The following is a 20,047-nucleotide window of genomic DNA, read 5'->3' as shown; positions in this document are numbered from 1 at the left end:
AAAGAAATAGAAGAACATCCCATGCTCATGGATTGGAAGAGCAAATTTTGTTAAAATGTCTAACTATCCAAAACAATCTACACATTTCATGCAATCTCTATCAAAATACCACCAGCATTTTTCACAGAGCTAGAGCTAACAATCCTAAAATTTGCATGAAACCACAAAATATCCCGAAGAGCAAAGCAATCTTGAAAAAGAAAAGTAAAGCTAGAGCCATCACAGTTCTAGACTTTAAGCTATATTACAAAGCTGTGGTCATCAAGACAGAATGGTACTGGCACAAAGACCCATAGATCAATGGAACAGGATAGGAAACCCAGAAATGGATCCACAACTACATGGTTAACTAATCGTTGACAAAGCAGGAAAGACTACCCAATGGAAAAAAGTCTCTTCAACAAATGGTGTTGGAAAAATTGAGGAAATCTTCTTAATCTATTTTTTCTTCTGTGGCTTATGCTTTTGATGTAGATCTAAGAAAGCATTACCTGGGCAGCCTGGGTGGCTCAGTGGTTTAGCGCTGCCTTCAGCCCAGGGCATGATCCTGGAGACCCAGGATCGAGTCCCACGTCAGGCTCCCTGCATGGAGCCTGCTTCTCCCTCTGCCTGTGTCTCTGCCTCTCTTTCATGAATAAATAAATAAAATCTTTAAAACAAAAAAAGAAAGCATTATCTAACCCAAGGTCACAAAGATTTACTTCTATGTTTTCTCATTAAGAGTTTTGTCATTTTAGCTCTTATATACAGGCCTATAACCCACTTTAATTACTGCATATGGTATGTGATAAGAATCCAACTTCATTCTTTTCCATGTAGATGTATTGTATTGGCATCGATTTTTTGAAAACCATTTGACTACAAATTTAAGAGTTTATTTCTGGATTCTCAATTATGTTCCACTGGCTTGTATGTCTTTTTTTCATGCTGATATTACACTATATGGATTACTGTACTTCTATAGCCAGTTTTGAAATTGGGAAGTGTTGTTAGTTCTGATTTTGTTCTTTTTCAAGATTGTTTTGGCTACTCTAGGTCACTTGAGCTTGCATATTAATTTTACATCATCTTGGCAATTTCCACAAAGAAACCAACTTCTGATAGGCATTGTATTGGATCTATAGATCAATTTGGGGTTGTGTTGCCCTTTAACAATGTTCAGTCTTCTAATCCATGAATACAGGATGTCTTTCTATTTACTTAGGTCTTTTAAAAATTTTTTTAACAATGTTTTCTAGTTTTGTAAAGCACTAGTTTTGCACTTCCTTTTTATTTATTTAATTTTTCCTTATTTCATATTTTATTATTATTATTATTATTATTATTACATCCATACAGGGAAAGGAGAGAAAATGAGTAGGAAATATCAGAAAGGGTGACAGAACATGAGAGACTCCTAACTCTGTAAAATGAACAAGGGGTAGTGGAAGGAGAGGTGCGTGGGGGGATGGGGTGACTTGGTGACGGGCACTGAGGGGGGCACTTGATGGGATGAGCACTGGGTGTTATACTCTATGTTGGCAAATTTGAACTCCAATAAAAAAATATACAAAAAATAAAAATAAAAATAAATAAAAATTAGAGCTACCCTATGACCCAGCAATTGCACTCCTGGGGAGTTACCCCAAAGATACAGATGCTTGAAAGACCAAGACACCTGCACCCCCATGTTTATAGCAGCAATGTCCACAGTGGCCAAACTGTGGAAGGAGCTTTGGTGTCCATTGAAAGATGAATGGATAAAGAAGATGTGGTGTATGTATATATATATATACATACAATAGAATATTACTCAAGCATTAGAAACAATGAATATTTTTTATTTATTTTATTTAAATTCAATTTGCCAACATATAGTATAACACCGAGCGCACTTCTTTTGTTAAATTTATACCTAAGTATTTTACCTCCTCTTGGTGCAATCCCTTTGGATGCAATCCCATTTGATGGAATTGTTTTATTTTCATCTTTGGATTGTTCATTGCTAATACATAGAGATATAACTAATTATTGTATATTGATCTTGTGCTGTAACCTTAATGAACTTATGTATTAATTTAGGGGTTTTTTTTTAGCATATCCCTTAGGATTTTCCATATCCAAGATAATGTCATCTATGAATAAAGATAGTTTTTCTTCTTTATCGATCTGAATGTCTTTTATTTCTTTTTTACTTTAAATTGCTCAGGTGAGAACCTCTAGTAAAAATGTTGAACAGAAGAGAGGAGGAGGGCATTTTTATCTTGTTACTGATAAGAAAGGGGGAAAACATTCAATCAGTATTTCAACATTAAGTATGATGTTAACTCAGGGATTTTCATAGATGGTAAAGTTCCCATCTTTTTTTTTTTTAAGACTTTACTTATTTATCCATGAGAGACACACAGAGAGAGGCAGAGGGAGAGCAGGCTCCCTACAGAATGCCCGATGTGGTACTCAATCCCTGGACCTGGGATCACTCCCTGAGCCGAAGGTAAACGCTCAACCACTGAGCCACCCAGGAGTCCCAGTAAAGTTCCCGTCTATTCCTAGTTTATATTGTTTTTATCACAAAATGGTGCTGGATTTTGTCAAATCCTTTTTCTGCATCTATTGAGGTGATCATTGGTTTTTATTCCTTATTCTAATGATACGATATATTTCATAATTGGATTTCAGGCATTAGAACAACCTTGCATTCTGGGGATACATCCACTTGATCATGGTAAAAATTCATTTTATATTGTTAGATTCACTTTTCTAATATTTCCTTGAGGATTTTTCATCTAAATACATAAGAGATATTGATCTACAGTTTTCTCATGCTATCTTTGGGCATCAGGGTAATCTGGTTTCACTGGGGAACATTCTCTTTTGTTTTTGAAAGAGCTTGTGAAAATGTGTATCAATTTATCTTTAAACATTGGAAATATTTACAACTAAAGCCACCTGGGCCTCAACTTATCTGTATGAGAGTTTTAAAATCACTAACTCAATCTCTTTACTCATTAAAGATATATTTTCTATTTTTCCTTGTTAGTTTCACTATTTTCTTTCTGGGAATTTACTGACTTTACCCAAGTTATATAATTTTTGACATTTAGTTTCTCATAATATTCCTTCAGAATCTTTTATTTTTTGTAAGATTGGTAGTAGCATCCCCCCTTTCATTCCTGTTTTTAGTAATTTGACTTCTCTTTCTCTCTCTGAGTAGCTAAAGTTTTACCGATTTTGTTGATATTGTGAAAGACCAACCTTTTGGGGGTTTTTTTTTTTTGGATGTTCTCTATTGTTTTCCCATTTTGTTTTTATTAATTCCTGTACTAAGCTTTGTAATTTCTTTCTTTCCTCTTACTTTAGGTTTAGTTTGCTTCTCTTTTTTCAGTGTCATAAGTGAAAGATTAGGTTAGTGATTTAAGATCTTTTTAAAAAATATATATATAGACATTTACAGCTATTATTTCCATGTAACTACTGATTGAACTGGCATCTTATAAATTTTGGCACATTGTGTTTTCATTTTCCTTAACCTCAGAGTATTCTCTTCTTCTTTGACGCACTGGTATTGGGGAGTGTGTTGTTCATTTTCCATATACTTGTGAATTTCCCAAATTTTCTTCTTTTATTGATTCCTAACAATTGCATTCTGGTGGGAGAATATACTCTGTGTGATTTGAATCCTTTTAAATGTATTAAGACTTGTTTTATGGCCTAACATATGGTCTATCCTAGAGGATAATTCATGTACAATTGAGAAAACTATGTATTCTACTGTTGTTTGGTAGAGTGCTTTATAGATACCTGTTAACCTTAGTTTGATTTTTGTTTTGTTGGAGTTTTCTATTTCTTTGTTGATGTTCTATTTGCTTTCTTCCTTATTGAGAGTGATGTATCAAAGTTTCCAACTACTATTGTTGAACTGCTTATTTCCAGATAAATACAGAAATATTATTCCTATATAGTTCTATTTCCTTCTCTCTTTAGTGCTATAAGCATTTTACATGTTACATCTATACATCACAAGTACAATTATATATTGTTATAATTATCACCTTTTAATTATCTTTTAAATAATATGATAGGAAAAAACCCAGCAAGTATATATAGACCAACATAGCAGATAAAGGAATTAAAGGAGCTATTCTAAACATTTTAGTTCAAGTATTTATGGTACATATTTTAAAAAATATAAGTACATATTTTAGTTCAAAGAAGTAAAGAAATCCACTTTTGGGGGGTTTAGTTTGGTTCCCATCAAATTTTTACTTAAATTCTGTAAAGTTAATGTTTCTGGTGAAAATTCTCTGTTCCTTTCTAGTCTTTGTTGTTTTGGCTTTCTTTTCCACTCAAAGAGGCCCCTTTAATATTTCTTGCAGGGCTGGTTTAATGGTCACAAACTCCTTTACCTTTTATTTGTCTGGGAAACTCTTTATCTCCCCTTCTGTTCTGAATGATAGCTTGCTGGATAAAATATTTTTGGCTACATATTTTTCCCATTAGCATGTTGAATATATATCATGCACTCTCTTCTGGTGCGCCAAGTTTCTGTGGTCAGATCTGCTACAAAGCTAATCTGTCTTCCCTTGTAAATTAAGAACTTCCCCCCGCCCCACCTTGCTGCCTCCAAGATTCTTTCCTTGTTTGTGTATTTTGTGAATTTGACTATGATATGTGGGCCAGCTTTTGTTGAATTTGATGCGAGTTCTCCGTGCCTCCTGGATTTTGATGTCTGTTTACTTCCCCAGATCAGCTATAATTTACTCACAAACTTTCTGCCCCCTTTTCCCTTTCTTCTTTTTCTGAGATTCCTATGACACAAATATTATGCTTTAAGGAGTCACTGAGTTCTCTAAGTCTACATTCACGATTCTTTCCCTCTTCTTTTCAGCTTTATTATTTTCTGTAATTTTATCTTCTATATCACTGATTCATTCCTCTGCTTCAATCCTCATTGTCACTGTATCCAGTTGGTTTTGTATCCCAATTATAGAATTTTTTAAAACTTTGGCTTGAATAGTTTTTAATTCTTTTATCTCCACAGTAAGGGATTCTCTAGTGTCTTCTATGCTTTTCTCAAGCCAAGCTAATACCCTTATGATTGTTGTTTTAAATCCTGGTTCAGGCATCTTATATCTGTTTTGATTAAATCCCTGGACATTACTTCTTGTTCTTTCTTTTGGGGGTGAATTCCTCCATCCTGTCATTTTGTCTAGATCACTGTTTTTTTTGCATGTGTGTTTGTTAGGAAAGACTGCTATATTCCTGCTCCTGAGAATACGGCTATATTAAGAAGAGGTCCTATATGTCTTAGGACTGGTGCATGTTGGCTATTCTTTCTCTCAGGTAAGTCCTCTGCAGTTTCTTCTTGCCTACAGTGGAGGGTGTTCGGACCTTGTCCACTATGTGGGAAGTTTTAACTGGGTGTGTTTTGGTCTTTTTGTTAAAAAACGCTAGATACTATTTTCCCTAGAACTGATGCTTTTCAGCACCCCTTTTAAAAAAATTTTTATTTATTCATGATAGTCACACACACACACAGAGAGAGAGGCAGAGACATAGGCAGAGGGAGAAGCAGGCTCCATGCACCAGAAGCCCGACGTGGGATTCAATCCCGGGTCTCCAGAATCGCGCCCTGGGCCTAAGGCAGGCACTAAACCGCTGCGCCACCCAGGGATCCCGCTTTTCAGCACTCTATCATCAGTAGACTTGGTATGTGCAAGGAGTTTGTGCTGGTCTTTTGGAGGAGAGGCCTGCTCTGCTGATTCCCCTGGTGGAGATGCACCTGCAGGGCACAGAGGGGTGGGGCTTGGTGTAAGCGTCTCCAGCCTCCACTGGGGAGTACTGTGTTGCTCACTGAAGCTGGTCAGTGCTGATGGCGGAGGGGGGGGGGAGGGGGGGGCAAAGTGGCATGGCTCACCCACTCTTCTCCCTGGAGGGGGTAGTTTGCACCTATCATTCTTTCAGGAAGCTCTTACAGAAGAGCAAACAATCTCCCCTCTTGTGTCCCCAGCTTTCATCAGATCACTGCCTTCAGCCTGTGTCCAATGTATCTGCCTTCCAAGCAACACAGTACTCCTGTGTTTTATCTCAGAAGAACAGCTGGGTATCAAAACTCCAAATTTTAGGGACCCCTGTGGCATGGCCCCTCACTGATCCTCTGGGGGAGGGTCTTGTCATGCTGTGGCTGGTGCTGGTTTGCCACAGAAAAGATTCACATGACTACACAGTAGCATGACCATGCAGTGGTTTGGAGTTTATGGTAAATCAGAGCAAAAAGCTAGCACCAGGGCACCTGGGTGGCTCAGTGGTTGAGCATCTGCCTTTGGCTCAGGTCATGATCCCGAGGTCCTGGGATCTCCCTCTGCCTATGTCTCTGCCTCTCTCTCTCTCTCTCTCTCTCTCTGTCTCTGCCTCTCTCTCTCTCTCTCTCTCATGAATAAATAAATAAAATCTTTAAAAAAAAAAAAAAGCTAGCACCAACGTTTGCTGTCCTAAGCCAGTTTCTTTGCTAGTAAACAGGGCAGCACGTTGGTGCCTGCCAGCCCTTTTGTTCCTGGAGAGGCCATGCCACCACTCCCAAATGCATTCCAAGAAGAGGAACTGTTTCTCCCTGTGGGACCCAGGGGATCCTCAGACCACACTGCCTGCTCCCAGGCCTCTGCCCTCCTTCCTCACTGGAGCACCACTAAGCCCACCAGTCATGACTGTGGCAATGGCATGGACTTCTAAAACTTCAGACTTTGAGCTCCACTGCTTGACAAAAACTTGTGGTAGGCAGCCCCTCTCCTTTTCCTAGTCAATAATTTTGAGGAATAGTTTTTCTTGTGCAATTCCCTGTGTGCTGCTTTCACTCTTTCTCTCTTACTCCTTTCTCCATGATTAGGGCTCCCACCCTTCTGCAGCACCTGCAGTTTTTTCTCCCCAAATCAATTCTCTGCAACTCCTACCTGCCACAATGTGGCCGTTTTTCTACCTCTAGATATGCAGTTTGTTCTCCCAGTCCTCAGATCAATTTCTTGGGTGATCAGAATGATTTGATATTTATCTAGCTGTGTTCAAGAGATGAGGCAAGCATAAGGTCCCTCTACTCCTCTACCATCTTAACTCTAAAGGAAACTATGTCTAAAGAAGTAAAGGAATGTATAATGACAATGTCTCATCAATAGAGATTAATAATAAGAATAGAGAAATTATAAACTGTTCTTAAAGGCTTCTTTTGCTTGCTATATTTACCTACAGATGAGTCACACTTTCTTATTTCTTTGAGAGTCAAATTCTTGTTGTTGAAAACTGGACATTTAAGATACTATATTATAACAACTCATAATACTGATCCTCCCCACATTAGGGCTTATTGTGGTCTTCCTTTCCTTTTCCTTCCCCTTCCCTTCCCTTCTCTTTCTCTCTTTTTCATTCTTCCTTCCTTGTCTTCTTCCATCTTTCCTTCCTCCCTTCCTTCCTCTGGACAGTTTCCATGAAATCTATTTCCCTTGCAGTGTATAGCCTCTGATATTATTCCTCAGGGTATATGCATGATTACACTGACTCATTTACCATCAGCATGTTCATAATCTCTCTAAATCATTCTCTTGGGATGACAATGGATTTAGCCAGGCTATCTTTAACTGTCTCTGTCCCTGATCTTCTTGTTAAGTTTCTAGTTGGTCTGTCTCTGTTGGCATCATCTACATGTTAGCCTCCATTATTTGCTAACTCCTCTATTGATTTGACAATGGCCTAGGGTTATAAATTTTATTACAGTCTGATCGAATTAAATTTGGACTCCTTTGCAAGGCATTTGGGATGTCTTTAAGGCTTTCTCTGACTCCAGAAGGGGCCTCTTAACTATCACTTTCCATGGTTCTTTATTAAACATCTAAGTAGCCTATTGTTTTGCTTCTTTTTATCATGAAGTTACTAGTTTCCTTTTTTAAAAAAAATGTATTGCATAACTAATTGTTGAAATATTTAGGATAAATTGGATAATACAACAGCCATCCTCTTGCTCCTTCATGGAATCCATGTGAATCTGTGCTACACACTTTTATATGCCTCATTGGACTGATCCTAGTGGAATTTTATCTTTTAGCCTTTGCACTCCAGTAACCTCCACTTACCAACTTGGAGTGGCTTATATTGCTGCTGTCCAAGACAAGTCTCATATGTAAGTTCCCTTTGCCTAATAAAACCTCCACTTACCAACTTGGAGTGGCTTATCTTTCTTTTTTGTCTCTTCTTGCCCTCTGAGTACAAGGACTATTTCAAATTACACCCAGGTAGCTCCCAGGAGGATTGTGAACCAACATTCAGTAAGCAAAAATTTTTTAATGAAGAAAACTAAGGCTGTAAAAGATTCTAAAATTCCTTATTGTAGTGCTTTAAATAATTTCACTGGAGAATGAAAATGGAAATATAGATCTTACCCCTTAACCTCTACTTTCTCATTTAAAATTATCTGAGTGATTCCAGGAATGCAAGGCTGGGTCATATTAAAAAATCAATCAGTATAATCAATCATAATAACAGGCTAAAGGAAAAAGAACCTTTACATTAATTGATGCAGAAAAAGCATTTGACAAAAATTTAATTTTCATTCATCATAAAAACTCTCAGAAATATAAGAAGAGAGAGAAACTTCCCCAACTTGATAAAAAGCATCCAAAAAATTCTACAGATAACAGTATGCTAAATGGTGGTAGATTGACTGCTTTTCCCCTAAGATTGGAATAAAGAAAGAACTTTCACCATTCTTATTCAACATAACACTGAAGTACTAACTGGTGTAATAAGGCAAGAAATGGCATACAGATCGATCATGAAGAAATAAAATCCTTATCTTCAAATAACATGCTTGTCAATCCTTATCTTCAAATAACATGTTTGTCTACATAGAAAATTTCATGGAATCTGCAGAAAAACTTCTAGAACTGGTAAGTGAGTTCGGCAAGGTCACAGATATGATAAACATTCAAAAATCAATAATTCTATATACTTGCAATGAACATATTTATGGCAAAATTAAAACTACAAAATCATTTACAGTAACTAAAAAAAAGAAGGGGAAATATTTTGTATTTTGCAGTTGTAAATCTGATAAAACAGGTACAGAACCTACATGCTGAAAACTACAAAATGCTGATAAAAGAAATCAAAGAAGATCTAAATAAGACATACCATATTCATGGATTGGAAGCCTCAATATAGTAAGGATGTCAATTCTTCCCAGGTTTAATGTCATTCCTATCAAAACCCCAGCAAAACTTTTTGTGAAAATAAGTAGACTATTCTAAAATGTATATGGAAAGGCACGGAGACTAAATAGGTAAGACAATTTTGAAAAGGCAGGCTAAAGTGAATAAAATCAGTCTGAGTTAAAGACTTATTATATATGGCTATGGTAATAAAAACTGTGTGGTATGAGGGCAAAGATAGACATATAAACAAATGTAAAAGAATATAAAACCAAGAAACGGACCCTCTCATATATGTCCAAATGATTTTTCACAAATGTAAAGAATCAATTTGAAGGAGATGGGAGCACTTTTTCAACAAATGGTACTGAAACAATTGGAGACCCATAGGCAAAAAAATGAAGCTTGATGTAAACGTCATACCTTATGTAGCAACTGATTCAAAATGGATCATGGCATTAAATGTGAAACATAAAACTATAATATTTTTAGAATAAAACCTAGGAAAATCTTTGGGACTGAGAGTTATGCAAAGAATTTTTAGACTTAAAGCCAAAAACACAAGCCATAAAAGAAACTGAGAAACTGCAAATCATCTAAACTTAAACTTTTGCTCTGAGAAAGATCCTGATAAGAAGATGAAAACACAAATTACATAGTGGGAGAAAATACCTGCAAACCACATATCTGATAAAGGACCAGTATCTAAGATACATAAAGAATGCATAATACTCAAGATTAAAAAAGAAAACAATTCAATGAGAACATGGGCAAAAGATACAAGGACATGTTTCACCAAAGAAATATATATGGCAAATAATCATATAAAAATATGTTCTATTTCATTAATTTAGGGAAATGCAACTAGACACTGATATCACACTATACACATATCAGAATGGTTAAAATAAAAAATAGTGACACCATTAAGTGTGGACAAAGAGGTGGAAAAACTGATCACTCACACATTGTTGGTGGGAATGCACTATGGTATAGATTCTTGGGAAAATAGTTTGGCACTTTCTTAAAAAATAATTATGCAACTACCATTTGATCCAAAAGCTGCATTCCTGGGCATTTATAGAAATGAAGACTTAGTTTCACACAAAAACATATAATTTACAATAGTTTTATATTTAAGATCTTAAAACTGGAAATAACCTAGGTGATCTTCAATCCATGAATGGTTAAACAAACTGTGTTACACCCAAAGCATAGAATACTGCTTAACAATGAAAAGGAATGAACTATTAATACATGCAACAACATAGATGACTCTCCAGAGAATTATGCTGAGTCAAAAAATCCAATCTCCAGAAGTTACATACCATATGATTCCATTTATATAATTTTTTGAAGTAATAATATTACAGAAATGGAGACTAGATTAGTGGTTGCTATGGGTTAAACAGCAGGTGGAGATAGGAGGGAAGTAAACAGGGCTATAGAAGGGCAACATGATGGATCCTGTGATGGAAATGTTTCATACCTTGCCTGATTAAATGTCAACATCCTGGCTGTGATATTAAACAATAGTTTTGCAGGAGGTTACCACTGGGGGAACACAGGTAAATGATACTTTGTATTATTTCTTACAATTGCATGTGAATCTACAATTATCTCAAAATCAAAATTTAATTTAGACAAAATTATTTGAGTGTACCCTATATGCACAGTATAGCTGAAGAAATACAAATGTAAATAAGACAGCCCTTGCACTTGAAATTACAGTTTATTATGGGGATAAACATTAATTAATTAATTAATTAATTATACATATATATATAGAAAGACAAAAAATTATGTCAGGAGTATTTTAAAATACATTTATACTTAGCCTGGACCACTTCACTATCACTAGGATCACTATTATCAAGAAGAGAAAAAAACAAAGCTGAAACACATCAACCCTCTGACAAGGGTGTAGAGAAACTGGAACCTGTGTGCACTGTTGCTGGGAATGAAAAATAGTACAGTCACTGTAGAAAACAGTACAAAATTCCCTCAAAAAATCAAAAGTAGAATTGTCACATGATCCAGAAATTCAGCCTCTGGGTATAAATCCAAAAGAATTGAAAGAAAAGTCTTGAAGAGATAGGTGTACACTTATGTTCACAGCAGCATTATTCACAATAACTAAAATATGGAAGCAACCCAAGCATCTAATGAATGATGGATAAGCAAAATGCAGTATATTCATATGATGGAATATTATTTAGCCTTAAAAATGATAGAAATTCTGTAATATGCTACAACACCCATGAACCTTGCAGGCATTATGCTAAGTGAAATAAGCCAGCCACAAAAAGACAAATACTATATGAATCCACTTACATGAGGTACTTACAGTAGTAAAAATCATAAAGAGAGAAAGTATAATGATGGGTGCCATGGGCTGGAGAAAGGGGATAATAAGGAGTTACTGTTAATAGGTATAGAGTTTCAGATTTACAAGATGAAGAGTTTTGGGCACAGGTGGTGGTGATGATGCCTGCACAGCAATGTGAATGTATTTATTATTACTGAACCGTACACTTAAAAATGGTTAAGATAGAAAAGGTTATATTATGTGTATTTTAACATAAAAGAAAAAATAGAAAAAATACTATGAGAATAGTGAAGAAGCTACAAAACTTGAAGTAAACATCCTTAAAATGTTTAAAAATTAATATAAATCACTTTTAACTTTTTATATTGTACTTTTAAGGGTAATGATTTTAAAGCTTAAAAAAATTTACTGGAATATACCCAACTTGGTCATGGTGTATTATTATTTTAATAAGCTTTGGGATAATATTTTCTAGCATTTCCTTTTAATAATATTTCATTTACAATGGCATTTATTACTTTTCCAATTTGAAAAAACGTAAAAAATATTTTTTATAAATTTATTTTTTATTGGTGTTCAATTTGCCAACATATAGAATAACACCCAGTGCTCATCCCATCAAGTGCATGTGCTCATCACATAAAAAACATTTTTAAAGAAAAATTGAAGGGGTTGCCTGGGTGGCTTAGTCAGTTAAGTATCTGCCTTCAGCTCAGGTCATGATCTCTGGGTCCTGAGATGGAGCCCTGCATCATGATCCCTGCTCAGTGGGGAGTCTGCTTCTCTCTCTCCCTCTGCCCCTCCTCCCTACTCGTTCTTTCTCTCAAATAGTCTTATTTAAAAAAAAAAAAAAAGGAAAAAATTAAGGACTTTAAAAAAAATTTCTACAGTGAGGATCTATTCATGGGTTACTTCCATCATTAAAAAGTTCCTGCTGAAATAAAATAAAATTTTAAGGAAGAGTCAGAAAATTCTTGCATATAACACTTCATTAATAAAATATTAACAGTGGATTCTTACAGAAACCAATAGACACATGATTCTCAAATGCATCATATCCTCCTAAAAAACAACAGACTAACAAAATAAAAAAACTGGAACTGTAAAGATGACCAAAATTTATTGACTTTTTACACAGTTTTTATTTAAATTCCAGTTAGTTAAGATATAGTGTAATATTAGTTTCAGGTGTGTGATATAGTGATTCAACACTTCCATATAACACCCGGTGCTCATCACAATAAATGCACTCCTTAATCCCCATTATTTATTTAATCCATCCCCCTACCCACCTTCCTTTGGGTAGCCATCAGTTTGTTTTCTATACAAGTCTGTCTGTTTCTTAGTTTGCCTTTCTCTCTCTTTTTTTTCCTTTTTCTCAACTGTTTTGTTTCTTAAATTTCACATGAGTGAAATCATATTGTATTTGTCTTTTTCTAATTTATTTCATTTAGTATAATACTCTCTAGCTCCATCCATGTCATTACAATGGCAAGATTTCATTCCTTTTTAATGGCTGAGTAATATTCATTTATTCTACATCTTCTTTATCCATTCATCCATCAATGGACACTTGAGATGTTTTCATAATTTGGCTACTGTAGGTAATTCTGCTACAAACATGGGGGTGTTATATATCCCTTTGAATTAATATTTTTGTATTCTTTGGGTAAATTCAATTATACTGTGTGTGTGTGTGTGTGTGTGTGTGTGTGTGTATCCCTTTAGGATCCAGGCTCCAATTATCTCTCCAAATATCTCCAGCCACTTTCACTTGTGCATGCTACAATGGCCATTGTAAATCACTTACTATTCACTCGAGAATTCATTTATAATTCCATATCATTGTCTACTTGTTCTCTCTGAATAGGATGCCTTCTCCCTTTTGAGCTCAGTACCACATCAATGTGGACCCCTCCCTGACACCCACAGGCCAATTAGGAATTCCCTCTCTAAAGCCTTGACTATTTTTTATTAGTATAACACTCATCTCAATACAGTGAGGTCCTTGAGGGCAAGGACCTATCTCTCTCTTTCTTCTTTCTTTCTTTCTTTCTTTCTTTCTTTCTTTCTTTCTTTTTCTTTCTTCTTCTTCTTCTTCTTCTTCTTCTTCTTCCTTCTTCTTCTTCTTTTTCTTCTTCTTCTTCTTCCTTCTTTTTCTTTTTCTTTCCTCCTCCTCCTCCTCCTCTCCTCCTCCTCCTCCTTCTTCTTTTTCTTCTTCTTTTCTTATTTCTTTCTTCTTCTTCTTTTCTTCTCCTCCTCCTTCTCCTTCTTCTCCTTCTACTTCTTTTGAGTATAAATGGTGCATGATGTTCCATTAGTTTCAGGTGTACAACATAATGGTTCAACAAATCCGTATGTTAGGCTATGCTTACCACAAGTGTAGCTACCATCTGTCATCATCCAATGCTATTACAATACCATCAGCTATATTCCCTACACTATATCTTTAATAGTATAGGTAATGACTTATTCATTCCATAACTGGAAACCTGTATCTCCCACTCTCCTTCACCCATTTTGCCCACCTGTGTAAACATCATTTTGTTCTCTGTACCTATGGGTTGTAATATTCATTTGTTTTATAGATTCTACATATAGTAGAATATATAAGTGAAATCATGTGGTATTTGTCTTTCTCTGATGTATTTCACTTAGCATAATATCCTCTAGGTCCATTCATGTTTTGAAACTCATTTCATGGTGGCAAGTGCAATGTCAGTAGGTACAATCAAATGAATTACAGCTTAAAAGAACCCAACCATTAAATAAATATAGCTTAAAAGAATATCATTAAAGTTATAATTTAGCTGAGTAAACCCCAACTTCATAGTTCTTTGCTGATTGCTATGTGTTTTATAATTCTTCTGGCTAAAAGTAAATGCAAATTACATACTCAAAAGGAAAGTTTTTGTTACCTTCTTGAATTGTTGGGATACAGGTGTCATAAATTTATCTCTTGGACTTTAGTTTTTTTAATATCTCTTGGACTTTAGAAATCTGAAGGTGATAGATATGGCTTGACATAATATTTTATAAAAAAGAATTTGTTCTAAAATTGTAGTAATTTTATAGTAACAATAATATTAAAATAACCATTTAAAAATGATCACATACCATTTCTATTTCTTGATCTTTGGCAATCAGCTGTCGATTAAGAAGTTCTTTGCTTGAGTCAAGTTTAATACAAAGTTCCCTTGTGGAAGATAAATCTGCAAGGGCAGACACTTTTTCAAACTGAACCTTCTGAAGTTCTTCTTCCATCTTTACAACTGACTTGTGTAAGGTAGAAATCTGGGACTTGTAAGACCTTTCTGCATTTAAGTGCTGCAAAGACAAAATTATTATTATATATACACATATTTTTTAATTTGAAAAGGCTACAACATGGACAACAAAGTGGGGAAAATCTTTTGACAGTATACTTAGATTATAAATAATTTTTACAATAAAAGTGGTAAAAATATGTACAAAACACACTGGGGAATATGGATTCAGCCTTTAAATGACTATACATAAAATCCACGAGTAAGATGATGAACTGGTTATTATTTTTAATGTGTTTAGAAAACAACTTTTCTGACTTAAAAGTATCAAACCCAACGCTAGTTACGATACATATATGTTTGGTCTATACTTCTATTTTTGCCAGTTTCAATTATTCTAGAAGATAAATATTATTGTTGTAAAGGCAAAACAATAGCTACCACTGTTTCACTCACAATACCCATTTTCCAATTCTTAAGTGGCATGCTGATCTACATAACCGTATCATAAAATGAGGACTGTTAGTTCTCTAGCACTTACTAGTAAGTCTGAGGGGAAAAGACACTAAGCAAGTATAAATTCAGGATAAATCCACATTTATAGGAAATAAGGGCATGTTTTAAAAACTGCAAGATGAGACTCAAGTTATATAAATGCTTTTAAAAGTTCAAGATAATGCCACCCCCTTTTTTTGTTTCAGAGAAATATCTTATGTAAGTGCACTGCCACCTACAGAGAAGTTTTTGGTATTATGTGAAGCTGACAGAACTGAGAGACAAATAAAGAAATTTTTCTGCTTTTAGAAGTACAAAGCACAAAAAAATTGCTCCTAGAATAAGTTATTTGGCCACAATTTTCCTTCCCTTCCTTCCTCAGTTTCTCACTCATTCTTCAAACAACTTTCTACTCATCCATCTACCCATCCACTATCCATCCATTCCATATTTTTTTAGTATATTCAGTCAATGTGCCTAGATGTCTATCCCATGACAAGCAAAATAGTCTGTGTTCTCACGACACTTCCAGACTATGGGAGAGCCAAACATCAATCAAATAATCACACAAATAACTATATAAATACATATTAAGCAAATATTTCTAGAGGAAAAAAAGCATATAACAAAGTAAAGTGATCTAGACTAAGAGGGTCAGAGAAGTCAGGAAAGATTTCCCTGAGTAAAAATGACACATGACCTGAGATCTGAATTGTATGTAGATAAACAGTGTTTGTTGTAGAAGGTGGCTTTTCAAATTGAAGGAATGCTAGTTGCAAAGGCCCCAAAGGAAGTGTGTCGAGGGAGGGAAAATGACATGCTCCAACAACAGAGAGAAGACTAGTATAGTTGTAGTTCAGAGACCACAGGGAAGAGTGATAGGACATACATTTGAAAAGGTATTTTAAAAAAACCTCACAAGACGAAGCCTGATAAGCTGGGTTACAATTTAGCTCTATACCCACTGAAAAAAGAGGGAGGTGATATAATTTTTTTTATAATTTTAATCTGCACATAGGTGATACTGCGCAGCTAGGCAAAGAACTTTCTAGGAAATAACAATCACCAGGAAAACTGAGTCAGGCAATTCCCACATCTGATATAGGACCACTGAGCATTCAAAATCTCATTATCCAGGGATGCCTGGGTAGCTCAATGGTTGAGCGTCTGCCTTTGGCTCAGGGCATGATCCCGGGGTCCTAGATAGAGTCCCACATCAGCCTCTCCACAAGGAAGCCTGCTTCTCCCTCTGCCCATGTCTCTGCCTCTCTCTGTGTGTCTCTAATGAATATATAAATAAAATCTTTAATAACAAAAACAAAAAAAAATCTCATCATCCAGACAGGAGACATTGATACATCACTGACTATACAAGGTATTCAACAGAAACTAGGAACTCAATAGAAAATGCAAGAAGGTCACACCTTAATAGTGGGGATAAGTTACACCTAGAATAAAGTCTATTCTAGAGCTATTCTGAAGAACATATAAATAATCCTTGAAAAAATACAGGTAAATGTCAAATAACTTAGTTTGGCAAGATAAATCTAACAATTTTAAAATCTAGTTCTCAACGATGTAAAATTAACAATATCCAGAATACAATCAGAATTTACTAAATGGGGCCAGAAGTAGGAAGATGAGATCCATAATCAAGAGAAAAGTCAGTTAATCAATATAGAAGCAAATGTGGCAGACATAATGAAATTAGCAAACAAGGACATTGAAACAGCTCTTATAAATGCACCCAATAGGCTCAAGGATTTAAAGGGAAAAAATAATGAGGAAAAAAGTAAAATACATTCAAAAGAACCAAATGGACTTCTTGAAGATGAAAATATAATCTCTGAAATAAAATTTTCATTGAATGGAATTAACATATTAGACATGTAAGAAGAAAAGGTCACTAAATTTGAAGACAAAAGAATGACAACAATATAAAATGAAGCAAAACGAGAAAAAATCAGGAAAAATGTAGAGTGTTAATGATCTGTGGAACAATATCAAATATCTAATGTACTCTGAATTGGAGTTTCAGGAAAATGTGTGTGTGTGTGTGTGTGTGTGTGTGTGTTGAGAGAGAGAGAGAGAGAGAGAGAGAGAGAGAGAGAAACAAAAAATATTTGAAGAAATAATGAAAAAAAAATAATGGCCAAATATTTTCTGAATTTGATGAAACTTATAATGGAGTGTTACAAACACAAGGAAAACAACATAATTCCAACTGTGGAAAGTTGTATTCTGAAAATCAGTGATAAAGAGAAAAAAAATTAATATAGCCCAAGTAACTCAGGTCATGATCTCCGGGTCATGAGATTGAGCCCTGCATACAGCTTCACACTCAGTGTGGAGTCTGCTTGAGGTTCTTTCCCCTTTCTTCTTCCTCTCTGCTCTGCTTCTCTCCCTTGCTTGTATGCTCTCTAACAAATAAATAAAATCTTAAAAAAATAAAAACAGCCAGAGTAAAAAAAACAAATAAAACAAAACATGTGTAGAGAAATAAAGATAAACTTGACTTCAGCTTTCTCTCCAGAGACTACATAAGGCAGATAACACAGAATAAAAGGGAAGGAAAAAGAGAGGGGCAAACCAAAAAAGAGAGGAATTTACCTATAGAAAACTAAAGGTTACCAGAAGAGAGGTGGGGGATATGGGTTAAATAGATGGGTTAAATGAGGATTAAGGAGTGTACTTATGATGAGCATCAGGTGTATAGAACTGAATCACTATACCATACACCTGAAACTAACATTGCACAGTATGTTAACTAACTGGAATTTAATGAAAACCTTAAGAAGAAAGAACAATGCTAAAAAAATGCCTACCAACTTAGAATTTTCTATCCAACAAATATGTTCTTCAAGAATGAAGGTAAAATAAACATATTTTAACACAAACAAAACCTGAGTTTGATGCCAACAGACTGCAAGAAATATTTAAAGGAAATTCTTCTAGCAAAAAGAAAATGACAGTAGATTAAAACTTGGATCCAACCAAAGGAATGAAGAGCATAAGAAATAGTAAATATGTGGGTGAATTAAAAAAAGCCTTTCATTTACCACATTATTTTAATTTCTTTAAAGTGAAAATAATAATAATGCACTATGAGGTACACAATACATGAAGAAGTAAAATGTAAGAACATTAGGATAAATGGTGAGAAGGAAGAAATTAAAGTGTACTATGTAGTAATATATTATTTGAAGGTAGACTATGACAATTAAAAGTGCAAAGTATATACTCTTAGAGTGAAAAGTAAATCCAAAATGGTGTACAGCTTATATGACCATAATAGAGATAGAATGGAATATTTAAAGCTCTCTATAAAAGGCAGGCAAGGTGGGATCCCTGGGTGGCGCAGTGGTTTGGCGCTTGCCTTTGGCCCAGGGCGCGATCCTGGAGACCCGGGATCGAATCCCACATCAGGCTCCCGGTGCATGGAGCCTGCTTCTCCCTCTGCCTATGTCTCTGCCTCTCTCTCTCTCTCTCTGTGACTACCATAAATAAATAAAAATTTAAAAAAAAAGGCAGGCAAGGTGATTCAGGCACAAAGCATGCTAGAACACTCCAGGGCCACACCTTTTCCATTAACATTGCCAAAGTGCCCCACCTGTGGAGTGCCCAAGAATGCTCCAACTTGCACCATTTCAGGTTGATCCATCATATCACACTGCCTCTTATGCAGAGAGCTCTGAGCCTCCTTCAGACTTGAAGCCACTTCAGCTTCAGTTGTCCTGTTAGAGTGTCCTCTGTGCAAGGAGTCCCAGGACAGCTCAACCTTCCACCCAAGGGAAAGTTGGGTCCAACCAAGATGCCTTCTGTGCACAGAATCCCAGGACAGCCCCAATCCATGGCCACTTTAGCTCCAGCCATCCCACCAAGACAGCCTCAGCACTGAATGTCCCAGATCCCCCAGCCCATTCAGCCACATTTTCAGCCAGCTAGCAAAATTTACCAGGCACAGTCTATACAGAGAATGATAACATACAGGAATATTCCTTCAAGTTTATGAAAATTAGCTCTTCTTCCTAACTCATAGAAACAAACACAGAAAGGCAAGAAAAATTAAGACAGAGGAATATGCTCCAAATAAAATAAAAAGACAAAACTTTAGAAAAAGAATGAAATGAAATGGGAGGTAACTAATCTCTCTGATAAAAAGGATCAAAGTAAGACCACAAACATGCTCACTGGAATGGAGAGAAGACTGGATGAACTCAGTGAGAACTTCAGCAAAGAAACAGAAAATACAAAAAAACAAAACAAAACAAAAAAACAATCAGAGTTGAAAAATACAGTAACCAATACAAAAAAAATATTATTTAGTTGTTAGTTGATTCCTTCTAATGGGAATCAACAATAGATTGGAGGACACAGAAGAATGAATCAGCAACGTGGAAGACAGAGTAATGGACAGCACCCAAGCAAAACAGCAAAAAATAAAATAAAAACAAAAATGAGGATAGGTCAAAGGATCTCTTAGACAACATCAAGTGAACAAATATTCCTATTATAGGGATTCCAGTGGGAAAGAGAAAAAGAAAAGCATAGAAAATGGCAATAAGTACATAACTATCAATAATTACTTTAAAGATAAATGATCTGAATGCTCCAATCACAGAGAGTTCCAAATGAGATGAACCCAAAGAGTTTAAAGATAGAGAATTTTAAAAGCAGCAAGAAAGAAGCAACTAGTTATATAAAAGGCAAACTCCATAAGGTTATCAGCTGATTTTTCAGCAGAAACTTTTCAGGGCAGAAGAGAGTGGCATGATATAAAGTGCCAA

The 20,047-nt window shown here is 35.4% G+C and overlaps 1 protein-coding gene across 7 annotated transcripts in view; it reads right to left on the bottom strand.

The window, feature by feature from the left end:
* The window catches only part of TSGA10 (testis specific 10), a 128,629-nt gene that overhangs the window by 12,311 nt on the left and 96,271 nt on the right, over positions 1 to 20,047 (bottom strand). For all 7 annotated transcript variants that reach the window (XM_072741326.1, XM_072741325.1, XM_072741329.1 and 4 more), the window contains one exon: positions 14,617 to 14,826. In XM_072741326.1, the coding sequence (XP_072597427.1) occupies positions 14,617 to 14,826 (210 nt within the window). The remainder of the gene's footprint in view (positions 1 to 14,616; positions 14,827 to 20,047) is intronic.

Source organism: Vulpes vulpes, chromosome 16, assembly GCF_048418805.1.
Source record: "Vulpes vulpes isolate BD-2025 chromosome 16, VulVul3, whole genome shotgun sequence".
NCBI lineage: Eukaryota > Metazoa > Chordata > Mammalia > Carnivora > Canidae > Vulpes > Vulpes vulpes.
This window is presented reverse-complemented; position numbering and strand designations above follow the sequence as displayed.